At 32.0% G+C, this 18,267-nt stretch overlaps 1 protein-coding gene and 1 long non-coding RNA gene across 2 annotated transcripts; both read left to right on the forward strand.

Annotated features, from left to right (window-relative positions):
* The first annotated feature begins 2,750 nt into the window (after positions 1-2,750).
* Positions 2,751-5,243, forward strand: LOC128165742 (uncharacterized). The gene is made up of 3 exons (XR_008241086.1): positions 2,751-3,570; positions 4,262-4,380; positions 5,148-5,243. It is a non-coding gene; the product is annotated as an uncharacterized LOC128165742 (long non-coding RNA).
* Positions 5,244-6,317: 1,074 nt separating this feature from the next.
* Positions 6,318-17,761, forward strand: LOC128164711 (sulfotransferase 1A1-like). Its single transcript, XM_052828707.1, has 5 exons — positions 6,318-6,703; positions 14,071-14,400; positions 15,105-15,208; positions 15,894-16,041; positions 16,943-17,761. The coding sequence occupies exons 1-5, from the start codon at positions 6,565-6,567 to the stop codon at positions 17,050-17,052; spliced, it is 831 nt and encodes a 276-aa protein (XP_052684667.1). The 5' UTR covers positions 6,318-6,564; the 3' UTR covers positions 17,053-17,761.
* The last annotated feature ends 506 nt before the right edge of the window (positions 17,762-18,267 follow it).

An 18,267-nucleotide genomic window follows, 5' to 3' on the forward strand; every position in this document is an offset into this window, starting at 1 on the left:
AAAATATGGGTAACTGTTAAATTTTAAAGCTAAAATTTACGTTTGAGACAGATCTGATGGTTAATCCACCAGCCTCCTTTAGAACCCTCTGTAATGTATCACACTAAAACTTCAGTCCGTTCCTACACAGTGATCACAGATGCACCGTATTTACTTTAAATTGAAATTAAAAAAAAAACCTGCATAGCTGGATATTTAGAAAAGGGATGAACATTTGAAACTGAATTAGATGATATATGCATGAACATGGCCTTACTTCTTTTTGTTGCTGCTGAGTGGAAAATGATTACAATAATGTTTTAAACCAGTGAGTGGGTATTTAGGACGTCATATGTCGATATTTTGTTCTTTAGGTCAAATTTCACTGATATTCTAATCGCTATTTCGATCTTGTTTATCGAAAATGAAAGTAGGTTTTTGATTAATTACACTGTAATAACTTATCAGTTAAATACAATTATACCATACGGACATCATCACGCATGTGTTGAAATACCAAAGGTGTAAGCAAGTCCTCTCGTGCAGGCATTTTGTAGTTTATTTACAAAATGCCTTAATTTATAAGTATAGATATATAAGTCAGCCTGAAAGTTTGGTATGGCTTGTCCTGAAAGCTTTTTATATGAATTGAGAACACTGTCGGGGAAAGTTGTAGTGTTTCAAATGAATAGTTGTGATTAAAAGTTCCGTGGTAAAAGAAAGTTGCGGAAGTTGTTATACAATGAGCATTTTAAAATAAAGTGTTCTTCAGTTTTAGTTTCGTTTAAGTCACAAAAGATTTGGATTCTATCGTTAAGAATGTCAGTACGAAACTGCCCAGTCTCCACGCCAAGGGGGAGTATCCCACATCAAATTTGCGCCAAAGTGGTTCTCGTGTTTTTTTTCTGTAATGTCTATAAGCACATAATTTTAAGAGAAAAAGTGTTGTTTTATTGGTATTCTAAGTTTCGCAGAGTTTTCGAGATTTGATAGCCATGTGTTTTCCAGTATTGATCAAATGTTGAAGGACAATAAATTGTTGGATGTCGCGGATCGTTGCGTTTTGGTATACATGTATATTAATCATATTCGTCGATTATAAGATAGATTTCATCTGATAGCCCCAACTTCTCTCGTTATCTAAATTTGTTTCCCAAGTGGAAACTTGTTTTATAATTCTGTTGTTATCCAATTTTATTAACTTATTCCAAAGACGAATCATACTTGTTTGTGTCGAGAACAGGCAGGTGCCACTCCACATTCACCTCGTATTGCTGATAACTGTGCGAATCTATGAGCTCCATGGGAGTACCGAATAGCGCGACCCTTATCTTGGTCCAGTGAGTGAAAAATTCTGATAACCCCCACACCTCACTACATTGATCGAGGACTGGCGCAACACAGCTGATATGAAATTTTCAAGAGAAAAATCTCATATCTTTCGAGTTATGAATTCTTTTATATTGACGATCTTAAAGCTCGCTCTCCTTATTTGGATAAATTTTCAGCGTTACTTTTGAAATCACTGTTTTAGTTCAATAAAACAACAAGATATTTGTAAACTTAAACATATTCTAAGCTGGTGTTACCCACTTGGAATGTAAATGTACTTCTTCTCATATTTCTCTTTCGGAAATGTATAAATTTTGACTTGGACAAATTGATTTGTAGATGCCAATTTGTACACCACTTAGTCACGACATTAAGAATTTCCTGCATATCTTGTTCATTTCTAGTAATTAATGCTATATGCCATCAGCATGAAGAAGAATTCCAATATTTGTTTTGTTAATAGAGATTCCATCATTAAGCAATTAAACTTCACCAGCAAGGCCATTAATGAATAAAGCTTATAAGTTCACATAAGACATGGGCATGATTACTTGAAAATGTAATCGATTGATAATCGATTACGAAGTGGATTTTTGTGTAATCGATTATTAATCGATTACACTCATTTTTGTCTTGTAATCGATTGTAATTGAATACTTTAAAACAAGTTATCGATTAATAATCGATTACTTCGATTACTTTTCACTAAAATGTAAATTACACATCTTCTGAACATAGTGTATAAACTCTTCAAGTTGATTTGGATTTAGAGTTATATAGGAATTTTCATTAAGAATGATATAAAAATTTGAGACTTCAATTTCAATCTATTAAGATAACATCTTATACTTTCTACTGCTTATTCAAATTCAAATGTCAAAGTATAATCAATACGGAAAGATCAGTCTGTTGAATTAAATTAATAAGGTTTTTTGGTATGGTTTAGGTAGAAACTTGACCTTGCACCTTTAACCATCATAATTCTGTTATTGGTTTCTTGATAATTAGAATTTGATTGAAATTTGATGATTAAAATATTATTGATAATATGCAAAAATAATTGAAGGAACCTTGTTTCTTGATTTAAATTAAATGTTTTTAGAGCTTGTAATTGTTCTAATTAAAATCTAAATTCTTATCGGGGCCCAAGTTTAATTGTTATCCAAACATGTAGATGGTCACACCTCATTATCTACATTGTGGATTCTTTAACTGACCAGGACAAACACCCTTATAGTGGAACTTATACACCCTTTGTCTCTTTCTCCGGCAAAATAGACACAAAATACATGTATACCCCCTTTTCCTCTCCGTTTCTCTCCCAATAATGGTCATTCAAAAAGCAGTTCTACTGAGCAATCTCTCTGTCTGTCTGTCTGTCTGTCTGTCTGTCTGTCTGTCTGTCTGTCTGTCTCTCTCTCTCTCTCTCTAATGGTTAATCAAAAGGTATATAGCTTTAGTGATTTATCTAAGACACATTAGGTTAAATAATGAAAAAATTTGCAAGGCGGAAAGGACACATACTGAACAACTGATTATATACTCAAGTTAACCAATATTTGTATTTTAAGTGAAAGAGGACATTCATACTAACTACATGAATATAATCAATTTTATTCTAATTATAATATTTTAAATAACTCTTGTGAAGTATTTTTTTCTATTAATATGTGCATTACAAAATATTCATGTGAAGAATAATTAAAAGTAATCGAAAAAGTAAATATAATTACACCGAAATTTTTAGCTGTAATCGATTAAATTACGATTACAAGTAATCGAAAATCTCTTCGATTACAGATTACTGGCGATTACTAGAAAAAGAGTAATCACTAAAATCGATTACGATTACTCGATTACGATTACCCCATGCCTGGTTCACATGACATAACATGATTAAAAAACATTTTTCACCAAAGATGAAATCAAAAAGTATTCATATTGTTCCTACGCTACCTGCATCATCGGTCAATTTTTCGAAAATAAATGTCATTCTTCGGTTGACATTTTTTCACCAATGAATATTGCTTATATTATTACTACAATAATATCACTTTCAAGATTATTGTTCGTTTATTACCACACAATCTCATCTGAGAGAGAATGCTAATTATTCATTGTGTATGATTGTATTTCTTTTCTTTTACTTTTTCTGAATTACAGAGTATTTATTCAACACCTGCACAGATATCTGATCACACCCGTGTAGACCTGGGCTGCAGCTGCTGCAAATGTAAAACCGCGACAAAATATAGTTCAGTAAGTTGTGCATAAATTGTGTAAATCAAATATCGTTTTCAAATACCTGATACATTTTAAAGCTAAAACTTTAGATTTTTTTTTATTAAATGTATTATACGGACAAGCATATCCCATGTTAAAATTTAAGGTAGATCTGACAGTTAATTTGTTGGATACCCAACCTCTTTAGGACTCTTGTGTTGTATTTACTTTTGCATAAAATTGAAATTGAAACTGATTATAAGAATATATTCTATGATGTGAATTCCTTAATTTTTTTTACCCTACAAACACTAGTAATTTTTTTAAAAGATACATTTGATCAGTGCTTACTGTTTTTTTTTTTTATTCAAGATATATTACTATAATTGTTAGGTACTCTACACACTCTACACTCTACACACAATTGCTCTGAGAAAAATATAGTCCATTCTTCGATTGCATTTTTTTCATCAATGAATGTTGCATGTATTATTATAAAGATTATATTTCTTTCTGTAACTTTGATGACAATTATTGTTTGTTATTACACAATCTCTTTTGACAGATAATATTAATCATTCATAGGGATTGAATGTTTTACTTTTCTTTTCTTTTAATTAAACACAATGGTTATGCTATACTTGCGCAGATTTTGGATCGCACTCCATTAGTGCATTTAAACATTAATTTGATACACTGTCAAAAAAGATTTAATTACTTTTTGTAGATTTCGAAAATGTGATTACCATCTACCCATTGAAACTGGACGTTGGGCGAAACAGGAGATGAATTCCATACCATTCTTAGCTGTCACAGCAAGAATGCATTCAATGTCTATCAAATGACGTAAGCAGAAACGTTAACGCACTACTTAAGGTGGATCTCTACACCAAATAAGTGTAGGAGATTTTCGTTGCATGCATTTGTTACAATACTAGGCACAGTATTCAACAATAATAGACCTCAAATACAATACACTATTTTCTAGAGAATTTTTAAAATATCAGTCTGGTTCCAGATAACCCCTTATTTATCAAATTTTTCAACATTTCTGTTTTAAAATTCTTATGAAAGTGAAATGTTATTAAGTATAGAAATGAAAAACAAAAAAAAATCATGAATGAAGTTTGTATGGTTTTTATTGGAATCCACATAAATATGAAACTAAAATATAAAAAAATTCTTTTAAGGCAAACTGCTGGGCAAAATCCCACAAAAACCTGAAAATATAAACAATATTCGTTGGTTAATGGGATGAAGAAAAGAAATTGAATGAAATTGAAAAATTAAAGGAAATACTCAATTATTGCAAAAATCTTGGTATGAAAGATCCTGTTTAAGAGTTGTCTTTCTTTATTTTACATGGTCTCAAATATCATGGGATCAATTTTTTAATTAATAAAAATCACGAAGAATGTTTAATGTCAAAGTTTCAATGAAAGTCTTTTACTGCAAATGTTTTTTTTTTAATTTGGAAAGTTAGGATCAATTCAAGAGATCGTACTACGGTACTTTCGTTTTATATTCATCATACAGATATAGTTTAAATGAAACTTTGACATCTGCTTACCTATATCGATAATCCGCCACATATGTATGATCGTCTGTTGCAGATGACATGACAAAAATGTATTGCCAATAGCAGCAGAGCAGGGAAACGGTATATTATTTAGATTCCACGTTTTCCGTACAAAACAGCTGATAATCAATGTTAGTTTTTTTTTTTTTTTTTTCTAAGTCATAATTTAATACAATTTACGAATAAACATGTAATAGGAATTGACAATTGTGAATATAGAGAATATAAAATGCTCAATTTTATCACTTATATATAAAAAGGGTTCTCTAGAAAAAATAGAAAACTACAGACCGATCAGTTTAACTAATATAGATTACAAGATCATAGCTTGTGTCTTTGCTAAAAGACTACAAAAAGTAATGGATAATATAATAAATGAAAACCAAACAGGGTATATCAAAGGTAGATTTATAGGTAATAATTCTAGACTTATATTAGATATTCTAGAGTACTGTGAAAATAATAACAAAGATGGCATATTACTTTTCGCTGATTTTCAAAAAGCCTTCGATTCGGTTGAATGGAACTTCCTATTTAAAACACTACAAAAATTCAATTTCGGGCCGAACTTTATAAAATGGATACAAATACTTTATAAAAACCCATGTTTTTATGTAAAAAATAATGGCTGGCTGTCACGGAAATGTAGAATGGAACGTGGAATAAGACAGGGTTGTCCAGTATCAGCCTTATTATTTTTATTCGTAATGGAAATATTGAATCTAAAAATACAGAATTGTGGAGATATAAAAGGGTTCAAAATTAGTTCGTTAGAAAAAGAAATTAAATGTATACAACATGCTGATGATAGTACATTTACATTGGAAGATCAATTATCATTGGAAAATGCGCTAAACATTTTAAAAAAATTTGGCAAAATGTCGGGCACAAATTTAAATATGACTAAAACGGAATGCATCATTTTAGGACCTCTTAGAGAAAGATTAGATCGCCAAACACACGTATATCAAGTAAGAATAAATAAAGATACTTTAAAATGCTTAGGTATATATGCTGTAAATTGTAAAATATGAAATAGTAATAACAATAATGTTGTATTATTAGTAATAGAATATAATGAACTAGAGGGCGACCTGGCTCTCGTACTTTTATGCGGTATAGGACAAAAAGAACTGTGACTGTAGAAGCAAGTCCTACCGCATAGTAATCAATGTTAGTTAAAAGCTTTAAACAGGAAGAAAATTGACATATTTTCTAAGCGTTTTGGTGATTTCATTCCTATCTCACCTCCTTAGTTAGAAGAGTTCAATTAAACGGTGCATAGCTATTTTGTACCACGACATAATGTTATCAATCCGGAACACAATGGCGTTTCGAACGGAAGTCAGACATGTTGTGACGATGTAGCCTTCCACCTTAATCTTCACCCTGAACCCTTATGATTCTTCAAATCAACATTTAACACAACGCACCGACGGGAATATTTTCCAATGGCGACTTTAAGGGTAGATGATTTGGTTCTACCCAGCTTTCCACCCTTTGTGAAAGACGCCCGCAAACACATTAGTGACATCGAGAACTTTCCTACAAGAAAAGATGACATTTTATTATTTAATTATCCCAAATCAGGTAAGTTTTGTTCACAGGAAAACTCCTTTTCCAAATTCGACCTCTGTGTGATAGTAGATTTGAATTTTGAAGTTGATTTCTAATAATTTTCCTCCTTTCATATTTAAAATACAAGTTTTGTGATAATATTTGAAATACGTGACGTTCGTATGAGTTAAAATTCAGTAGGTCACTGCATTCATTCTGGTTTTGTGTACATACTAAGTGGGTCGTTTTTGTGGAAAGAACCCAAGACAACTTTTGTGATAAGGAAATAAAATGCATCACTAGCTAATATACAGCTGTATTTGTCATTGAGTTATTCAATTTTTCATATTTATTATGATGATATCCGGCGATATTGAAGTCAACCCTGGACCAATGACTGACAATGTCCTTGACATAGTTCCTCTAAATATTAAAAGTATCACACCCTAATACTGACATTTTATGCTTTACGAAAACTCATCTCGACGTCACTGTGTCGAACGAAAGTCTTTCACTTGACGGTTTTGATACTATTTATAGAAAAGACAGGGGTTATGATATATGTTTCAAACATCTTTCAGATATAGGCGCTCAGAATACGAACCAGTCGGGATAGAATGTTTGTGGATAGAAATCGTAAACCATACCTGTTACTTTTTCCTCTGTTGCATACAGTTCCGATCAGACCCAACCTAACACCAGAGGAAACCCCAACTAAACCCCGGGTGTACCTTTGGGGTTTACTTTGGGTTTACTAAAGGTTTACGTTTTGAAAATGTGGGTCCACTCGGGGTTTACTTTGAGTTTACTCGGGGTTTACTTTGGGTTTACTCGGAAATTTCTTTCAAGGTCAACTGAAGACACTGAAGTGTGAAGTAGACCCATCTAACTTACCATCCTACTGCCTGTAATTCCTACCCCTTGTGTATTCTGAATACACAGTAAGCTTCTGCTTTCAGGGGATACTTCTGACCGGGTTTACTCTCTGTGTCGACTCTGGGTTTACTTTGGGTTTACTATAGTAAATCGGGAGTAAACCCAGAGTAAACACAGAAAGTAAACCCAGGGTTTAGTTGGGGTTTACTTTCTGTTATGTTGTGTCTGATCAGTACTGTATATCGTCCGCCTCACGTTGACAATAGATTTTGGACAAATTTTTTTTGGTCTTTTGATAAAGTTCGGGAAATATCTAACAAAATAGTAATAGTTGGATATTTAAATGTTGACTTTTCTAAATATTCCACAGTCACATCCAATTGTTGATGTTTTACGCGATCTATAGTTTAATTCACGCGAAGCAGGCACTATTGAAATTGACTCTACTCTTACTCTTACTCGACCATAAAGCTACACATATTTCGCTTGTTCTGAAGTATAATTTAAAGCGGGCGTACAGACGTAACGTTTGGGATTATAAAAGCGCTGACTTTGATAGGTTAAATCTTTTGATTAAGGATAGTAACTGGTCAACTCTTATATCTAAAGCCAGCAACGTCTCTGTCGCTGCTGAAAATTTTACCATTCATTTCCTCAAATGCGTACGTGAGTGCATTCAAGAAAAAACTTTTACTGTTCGATCTAGGGATAAGCCATGATTCGATTCTACTCTACGTAAAACAATTAGGGTAAGAGATCGTCTACGTAACATTGCAATGAAAACTGTTAAAAGCTGTGACTAGTCAAAGTATACAAAAGTTAGAAATCACGTCAACAACATGAAAAAGCAAGCATTCTCTAACTACTACGACAACATTGAAAATTTTATTGATGACTCCAGTAAGAGCAATAACAAATTATACTGGAAACTTCTTAAAGACGTTTTCCAAATAAAAAAACCCAGTGAAATTCCACCTGTACAATACACAGATGATAAAAATAATGTTAAAACAGCGTTTTCTGATGTTGATAAGACAAAAGTGCTTAACAGATATTTTTCATCTATATCGAATATTCTGATTACCGGAAAGGTTTTACCAGAATTGTACTTAAAATGTGATAAAACTTTAGAAAACATTTTTATTGAAGAGTTTGAAGTGACTGACATTATATCCGTTTTACCAGTCAACAACGCTATTGGACCTGATTGTATTAGTCACAAAATGTTAAAATTAACTATGTTTACAATATGCAAGACTTTATGTTTACTTTTTAATAAGTATCTTTTAGAACTGTTGGAAAATGGCCCATGTTCTACATGTACCTCGTTTTAAAAAAAGAACCCATCACTCTCATGTAATTTAGACCTGTTTCTTTACTAAGCTGTGTAAGTAAAATAATAGAGAGAACTGTTTTCAAACACGTTTATAATTATTTCCATAATAACAAATTATTTTATAAATACCAAGCAGGTTTTTTTTACCCGGTCACTGAACAGTGTACCAGTTAATTGAGACATATCATAGTATTGTTAAGAATATTGATGAGGGTAAAACATGTTGCATTGTTTTAAGTGATCTATCAAAAGCCTTTGACAGAGTTTGGCATGAAGGGATTCTTTTTAAATTACAAAGTTACGGCATTTGTGGCAATCCTTTTTCAATGGTTTAGCAGCTATTTGTGTAACAGATCTCAAAAAGTGATAAAGATGTATTATCATCCAGCTTAAGTGTAAATGCTGGAGTGCCACAAGGATCTGTACTTGGGCCCCTTTTGTTTTTAATTTATGTCAATGATGTTGCACAAAGTATGTTGTCCTTTTGTAGATTATACGCAGATGATGATTCAATCCATTATGCGGATAAAAACTTAAGAAATGTAGAAAATATGTTAAATCATGACCTTAGAATATTTGAAAATTGGTCCAAATATTGGTTACTAAACTTTTATCCTAATAAAACCAAAGTTGTATTTTTTAGCTAATCAAAACATAATGTAACCCCAGAACTGTTTTTTCAAGATTGTCAGTTAGATATTGTTTCTTGTCAAGTGGTGTGTGTACATTAATGATGTCGTGAACATCGCTTGTAAAAAGTTAGGACTACTCAAGAAACTTAAATTTACTTTAGGCAGAGACAAACTATCATAATTTTATATAACTTTTGTAAGGCCATTATTAAAATATGTTTCTGTTTTATGGAGTTGTTGTTCTTCCGCAGAAATTGAAAAGTTAAAAAAAGTACAGCTACACGCTGCAAGAATTGTAACGGGACCTCCAATTTTGGTCTCAATGGAATCATTGTATTTTAAAACGGGTTGGGAATCTCTATCTAAAAGAAGGGAAATAGCTAAACTAACGATTATGTACAAAATTCATTACAATCTTGTACCACAATATTTTAGTGATATTACTAACATTTATCGGAAAGATAATTCTCGGTACAATACTCGTTATGAAGAAAATTATATACCTCCTAGAGTTAAGTATGATACATATAAAAAATTATTTACTCCAGATGCTATAGGCAAATGGAACTCACTAAATTCGGAAATAAAAAAATCAACATCCATCCGCCAGTTTCAAAGAAGAATCTCTAATAATAGCAGTGATTTAAAAGTTCCTAAATATTTTCTTCATGGTAAAAGAGTAGCTAACATCATTCATACAAAATTAAGACACCATTGTTTACTAAATTTTGATTTACACAGAAGAAGTATTGTTGATTCTCCAAATTGCATATGTGGAAAGAAAGAAGATGCATATCATTTTTTATTTGTTTGCAAACTATTTTCTAATGCAAGGAATACCTTCTTTAATGAACAGGTATTATAGATTCGCATACTTTACTATGGGGCAATGACAACCTAGATTATAAAACTAATGTTAGAATGTTCACAGCTAGGCAGAACTTTATAATCAATTCTTGCTGATTTATATAAGCATACTATTTTGTACTTAACCATTTTTTGTCATTATATAAGTATATACCATGTTTTATGACAATTGCAAATTACTTGTATTAGGGTGAGAGCCTAGTAAGTTGCAAGAACTTGTGTTCGAACCCTTTGTATATTATATATACAATAAAATAAATTCAAACCAACCCAAGACAACTTTTGTGATAAGGGAATAAAATGCATCAACTAGCTTATATACAACTGTAAAAAATATGTTTTGTAACATAATTATTCTTTTGTATTCTTAAAACTTTGTTATTGGGTGTTGATTTTAATCAACTCTCCTATGCAGTTACTCTAGAAAACCGAAAGTGAAACAGTGTTTGGACCTAAGCACAAATCATCACCTCTGACAAGTTCTTAAAACTAATAGAAAAAAATTCGATGTAATGTATGCTGAAGCATTGTTTTTCTAGGAAACTTATCTATATATACTTTGAAAGTAGTCAAATTTTATATACTACGAACAATTTAGATACTTTTGTAGTCTCATGTATTCCTACGCCAGAGTTTATATAGTCTCGTTCAACCAAACGCTCGGCTGTCTTCGTAAATCTGCGACAAGCAGAGAGGTGGCAGTTTGATTTTAAATTTTGCACCAAAGCATGAATATTATGAAATTCTACCCATCAATAACAAAGGTATTTCTAAACAAAAAATCAAAGTACTGAGGTAATGACGGGAGTTGAGTAATATATCAATTTGACAACCGAGCGTCTAGTTAAACAAGACTAGAGTTCAATATCAATAAAGCTTAAATCCATACAATTTTAGATTTGTTTCGATAACTAATAATACTAGTAGTGAAATCTTTCTTTAAATATTACACAACATGATTCACATGGGGTTTCTTGAATTCTTGTCGGAAAAGTCTAAAAATTCATATTATAAGAAAGCGCGTAATTCAAATACAAACTAAAAATTAATTTCCATGTCAGATAAACTGATTTTAAGGACGTTGGATCCTGCGATCAAAAGTCTTTCAGTTTTTTCCTAAAGTTTTTTTTTAAATATCTACACACATATCTAAACCAAAATTCAAAACAAAATTTTGGGGTCTATATGCTCCTTTCGGTGCTACGATGTATTTAATATGACCTCTCTGCACTGAGAATGCAAATTGCACATAAATCGCTTTTCCCTCTTACATTTTTTATCGAAATGAACCATGATTTCAAATACAAATTTATATTATTTAGAATTAATAAAATTAAAATTATCATAACGAAAAAGTTTGCAATTTTTTCACCTTATTGATATTTTGACCTTTTTGCACTGAAATAATACTATTTTTATTCATAAACGATTAAACATGTAATTAAATAATTTAAAAGTCTCAAACTTTTTCTCAAATTATGACAGACTTGTCAAAAGAAACTTAAATATTCAGAAAATAAAACCAAAATTATGGGTCTATAATGTAAATTTTGAGATATGGCATGAAATAAGCTAATTTTAGGAGAAAATTGGAGTTAATTTTTTCTTTACTTTTATGAAATATCACTTAAACATGCTAATATATGTCGATAGAAATATTGAGATATTGTTGAAATATGTTCTTTAAACAATACGAAGATATCCCAGTGCATAAACTATCTGAAAATTTGGTCTGCACGGAAAATAAGAAAGCTAAAATTACGGTGCTCTAAAACAACCGAGTTATGAAAAATGTTCATTTTCTTCTTAAAAACCTTCCGCCACAAAATATAGTCCCTTATTACACTCTCTAACTATGGAATTTTTTCTTCACTATTTTATTCAATAGAGTTTATTTGGCATTGTAAAAAAGGAATTTACGAGTAGAATTCATATATGACACAGAATTTCCAGACAAGAGGTGACACAAAATGGCTACCCAAAATCAGAGGATCGAACCTCTTTAAAATAAATGATAATTGATAAAATCAACTCCCGTCAGTACTTCAGTACTTTGATTTTCTGTTTAGAAATACCTTTGTTATTGATGGGTAGAATTTCATAATATTCATGCTTTGGTGCAGAATTTAAGATCAAACACTTACGAGCAGATAATGGTAAAATTACATATTTTTGATTAACAACTTAATGTCAAAGTAAGCAAATATCTTTATTTTTTTTGATAATCGTAAGAAAAAGATACAAAGCCGTAAGCACAAATTATCTATTACTTACGAGACAATACATACATTTATATCGATATACCGATATACGAAATACTCGTAAGAAGGACACGCGCAGGATAAATCGTGACTACGATATGGCGAGCCGCACAAACAAGGCGCAATAACAACATGAGAATGAAAAAATGACAATAGCAAACCGTCAACCACCTCAAATATCCATAAATCGAAATACAAATTCAAAGCAGAGCAAAACGGACCTTCACAAAGACAGAGGTAGGATCAGATGCCTAGGAGGAGCATCCTCTGCTGACCGGTCACACCCGCCGAGTGCTCTTTGTCGTAATCGGGAAAAATTGATGTTATAACGCGATAAGTTTTAATGATGCATAACGTATGTACGAGATTCTAAGTCGTAACTACCAATAGCACGAACGATCAGGTCAAATTTACGATAATGAATAATACAAAAGATATAAACTTTGTCGTGCTGACGACATGGTAAAATGTTATAACGAGAAAATGAAACGTGATTACGGGAAATTGACACTTAATCTTTGTTACTAAGAAGTGCATGCGAGAAATATCTAGCAGTGTTGTTTGAACGAGACACTTGGTATACAAACAACCTAATGATTTTGTAGTAAAAAGATACTAACAGTAACCTAGTCACTGTACCCCTCCACTCCAAAAAAGTCCTATTTACGAGATTAATGTCGTATCTCATGCGTATAGTACACTGTATGTTGTTTGAAGTCTTAATATGTCGTACATACGACATAGTTTATTTTGTTTGTGATGTTTAGTTTTTGTGTTCATGCATGTAACTTCCGTATGTATTTTTTTGTATCACTTAACATTATGCATGTACAACTTTTCATGAAGTAATCTTGAAATAGTATCTCGACAATCGACATACGACTAGTTAAACAAGAGGCCCACTGGCAATGATGGTCACTTGAGTACCACAGCCCTACGATGGACCTGTCAGGTAGTCTCATATTTTAAGTCTTATTTTTTAGCTGAAGACTCCTCAGACAGTTATATTCGCTTTTGCAGGTATAATTTGATGTTTGCAAACATCAATTCATTGAAGAAGATGGAAGTGGGGGCAAGGAGGGGGGGGGGGAGGGGGGCAAGAGTAGGAGGAATCTCGGATTATCGATATCCTCGATCCAGGGGCCAACGATTGTAAAATTTAGGTAAAAATGACCTGTAGACCTTAAATAGTCAATTTATATAACATTCACAGTTTCATTACTGGTAATAAATAATGATTACAACATGGATACAGTTTATTGCTACAAGTATACAATGCACATGAAATTAAAGTTTTCAAAAGAAAAGTGAAAAATCGGACGGCACACGACCAAAGGCAATAGGTCAGACTTAAGTGACGTAAATATATGTTCAATTCATCTGTAGAAATTAAGCTGTAACTTCATAATTTTTCAATGACTATCACAGGAAACCATTGGTTAAACGAGATCATACCCCGACTTCTACATAACAAACTGGATTCAGACCACTTGCTGATAGAGCACTTTCTGGACTATGTGGAAGATCTAGAAAGCATGAACTCGATTCCCTCCCCTAGAGTTATGATGTCACATCTTCCCCCTCGACATCTTCCAAAGGATCACATTAAAAATGGCGGTAAGATTGTCCATATCATTAGGAATCCCAAGGACGTGGCGCTTGCGGCTTTCCACCACTATAAACAGGATCCTTTCGCGGCTGAGGTCCTTGGCGTCTCTAAAGATCTATCTGCATTCCTGGACTTGTTTCTGAAAGGAGGTACATGTACTACACCAACAATTACTTGATTAACATTAAGTGTAGCTGCATATGGAAATTTAAAATTGTGATATAAAGTTGTACGACTGCTAACAACTAATTATACAATGTAGTATGACAGTCAAAACTTCAAAGGGGCGTTGGTTCAATGTACCGCAAACAGTTTTTTCTAACTGAATTTTTCCATCTGTGGATTAGTTTTGAACATTAATTAACAGTTCCGAGCATGTCAGATTCATTTTAGATCTAAACCTGAAAAAATCAGCATTATGGGCTCTTTAAATCACTTATAACTCGACAACTGACCTCAAATTATACGAAAATGCCTTACGTAAGCTTTTTTAACATTGTAAAGACGGGAAAATGAATTTTAATCAAAAGTAAAAGTATGAAAAGGATGATTTGACGTATTTGGTATGTTACTGTCATCACATGTACATATATCATAAACTTGAGGTGAATTTTATTATCTCAATGAAAGCTTTGAAAACACTTCTAATAATAAATGGATTAATAACAATGCATCGTGTATTTCATTGTTAAAATGTAATAAACATGATTTATAAATATTACAGCGTAGAGAGATATTTGATAACAAACTTGTTTATTAAACTATTAATGGTTTTCGTCCACATGTATAAGACTAGTGCAATGTAAGAAAAATACCCGGTATTTTATTTTCTTTTATACATGTGCGTAAACAGAGACTCTCTATGGCAGCTGGTTTGATCGAGAAAGAGAGTGGGAAGAAGCAGCAAAGAAAAATCCAGATAACTTGCTTGTTATATACTACGAGGACCTGAAACAGGTACATCCTAGCATTAATCCTAGCCGTAGCCCATCTAACCGTAACCCTATTCCCAACCCTAGCTCTGCTTCATCTACCCTTACCCTAACCCTAGCCCTGCTAACCCTCAACATAACGTTGGCTACAGCTACTAAAAGGGTAAGAGATTATTTGGATTAGGTCGTGGTTTGCTTTAGAATAGATTATAGATTTACGTAGTTTACACTTGGTACTGAATTAACGTCAAGGCTAGAAACGGCGTACATGAAGTACATGCTTATAGGCTAGAAAAATTGTAACCAGCTAAGGTTTGATAAATGTACCTAAAATGTAGGATAAATGTGAGAAATAGGAGATATTAGGCTCATACAGACATACATGTACTATGTCTAGGATAGACAAGATTTACTAAATATATAGGCTTGTAGAGGCTAAGAAAGATATTGCTGAGTCCATGCTTCTTGTATATAGATGTAAGATTTTTGCGATTAAACTTGCTCAAAAAGACGTTTTTTGTGTTAATTAATGTAAATAAAGATAATGCTTACGTTTCAAACTTCATGTGCCGGTATATCAAGAATTTATTTATTATCAATTAAATATATATTATGCAGATTTTTAGTAAGACATAATGTGTTTTGTCGTAAGATCCGTTTTCCGGTATTGTAGATATTTGTCATAAAAGTGCAATGATTTGTATTTATAGAATGGAATGGAAAGCATGATGGAACTCGCCACTTTCCTGGGTACAAGTAGTGACCCCGACTTTCTACAATCTGTTTATGATACATGCACTATCGGAGAGGTTAAAAAGAGAAAAAATACTCCCTTTGACTATATTGTCCTTAGAAAAGGTAATCTTAACTGATAAAAATGTTCTAAATTTACGTTAAATGAGCGCTTAAATCGCAAAACATACAATGTATCTTCCAGAAAAAAGGTAAATTTAAAACCTGATGAGTTTATTCGGATTTGTTTACACTGCAATGCATGGTGGTTACCATTTTTCTTCTGTGAAATTGGTATCGATGGTATAAAAGTATATAAGTATCATTTATGTACATGTTATTGACAAAAAAAATAATGAAAGGCGTAAAAACGCGATGATGGCATTATAACGCCTTTTCAAAGACAAAAAATACAAACACAAAAAGGGCGTTTTAACACAAAAAGGCATGAAAACGCTATTCCTCATTACAATATAAAGCCTTTCTTAATAACGTTTTTTTTCGAAGGCGTATTCGAGCCTTTCCTATCATGTTATAATGCATTCAAAGAATAAAATGCTTTTTTTAGTAATACATGCAGGATATGAGGGTGTTGACATTGCAGAAAAATACATATCCCGCGTTAAAACGCCTTTTTTGCATTAATTATATTAATATACTATCCAAGTATTGAGAATAAAAACTACATAAAATATCAAGACATGGATAAATTGTATCCTGTTTATGTACTAGTGAAATATTTAAAACATTTATAAAATATTTACACTCTACATTAATAGTTCAATAATGGCGCCTAAATCATAAACTGTAAGAGAAAACTTAGGACCAAGGTGTATTTTGTTTCGTCTTTTTATATCCTTGATCATTGGTTGAAAAAAGATGTAATGTAAACATTTCATACTACTTTTGTTTGAAAATATCAAAACGTGAAAATCATTTTTGAAATAATTTAAATAAAATTTTTTAACTTTCCTATTCTCGGTTGAAGGTCTAGGGATAGTATTTTTGATTTCCATTATATTTTCAGGTGTTGTGGGTGACTGGAGAACAAACTTCACAGAAAGTGATAACGAGATATTTGATCAGGTTTACAAGGAGAAAATGAAAGATTCAAACCTTAAAATACGATTTGTTTAACATTGATAAACTATACACTAACATTCATACCAGATGGTGACTATAATTTTGACTGTAAGATAATCGTCTGTTATAGTTTCTTATTTTAACATCGCCTAACCCACCAAAGTGACGAAGTATTGGCGACCATTTTAATCATTCGTTGTACGTATCACCATTTTGTCTGAAACACCTCGGATTATCTTTATCAAACGAATGTAGCATGTGCAAGAGGAATAAAACAAAAAGAATGAATTAGTGTAAAAAACGTAAAAATGAAGGCAATGTGTATAAATTATTATTATTACTCGACACATAATACACAAACCACTAGTATATACCTGACCATGATAAGTATTACTGTATTTAATTAGATTTTGAAAATAACTAATCAAAAGAAATAGGTTCTATTGTTAAGATGGGATCATGAGTTCCTAGTAAATTGTTGCATTTTTGACAGTAAAGCCATTTGGGCCCTTTTTTGTTCTGTTTGATTGCTTCTACAGTGATTTTTAACTTTGTTTTTGTTTTTTTTATTTCCTTATTGTATAAGAATTTTGTAGAATTATTTTTTATTACTTGATAAACGATTTTTGTCAACTATTACTCCGAAACAATTTGAGGAGTTGTTATAATGTGCTTGTAAACGTTCTCTGGTGAGAATATAGAAAGCTGTGAGAACTTGTGTTCAAATACATTCTATCTTACATGATAAAATATTTCAAACATGCGGCAATATATATGTATCATATGTGGTTGACATAAGATTATTCACTTCTTTAAAATAAGGATAGACGATGAAGCATTTACCATAAAAATATGAGAAAAACAAATTGAAACATTTAAGGAAGTCTTCAGGGATCTTCTCTTCTTCCACAGTATTGGGAGATAAACTGAAGGTATTGTAAAGATGTTCATGAAGCCCTCTTTACCAAATTGAGAAATTGATAGCTCCTTCTCAGTGGTTCAGACCATTGGGTGCTATTGGTGCGGCCAATATGGTCATATACTGAACTTGTGATTAATCATAGAAGTTATCCCTCTGTGGTAACACATATAAATTGTTTTATGCAAAGATCAAAAAATAAGGGTAAGGATAACAGTCAGAAGGGTCTCGGGGAAGAGCTTAAAACTCAAAAACATAATACTCCATGACAGATTCATCTGCAGACTGTTGACCTCTTGGAAATAATTTTTTTATCTCTAGTTTTTAGAGCTTAATCGCTTAATTAAATA

The sequence above is a fragment of the Crassostrea angulata genome, chromosome 1 (genome assembly GCF_025612915.1).
Source record: "Crassostrea angulata isolate pt1a10 chromosome 1, ASM2561291v2, whole genome shotgun sequence".
Classification (NCBI taxonomy): domain Eukaryota; kingdom Metazoa; phylum Mollusca; class Bivalvia; order Ostreida; family Ostreidae; genus Magallana; species Magallana angulata.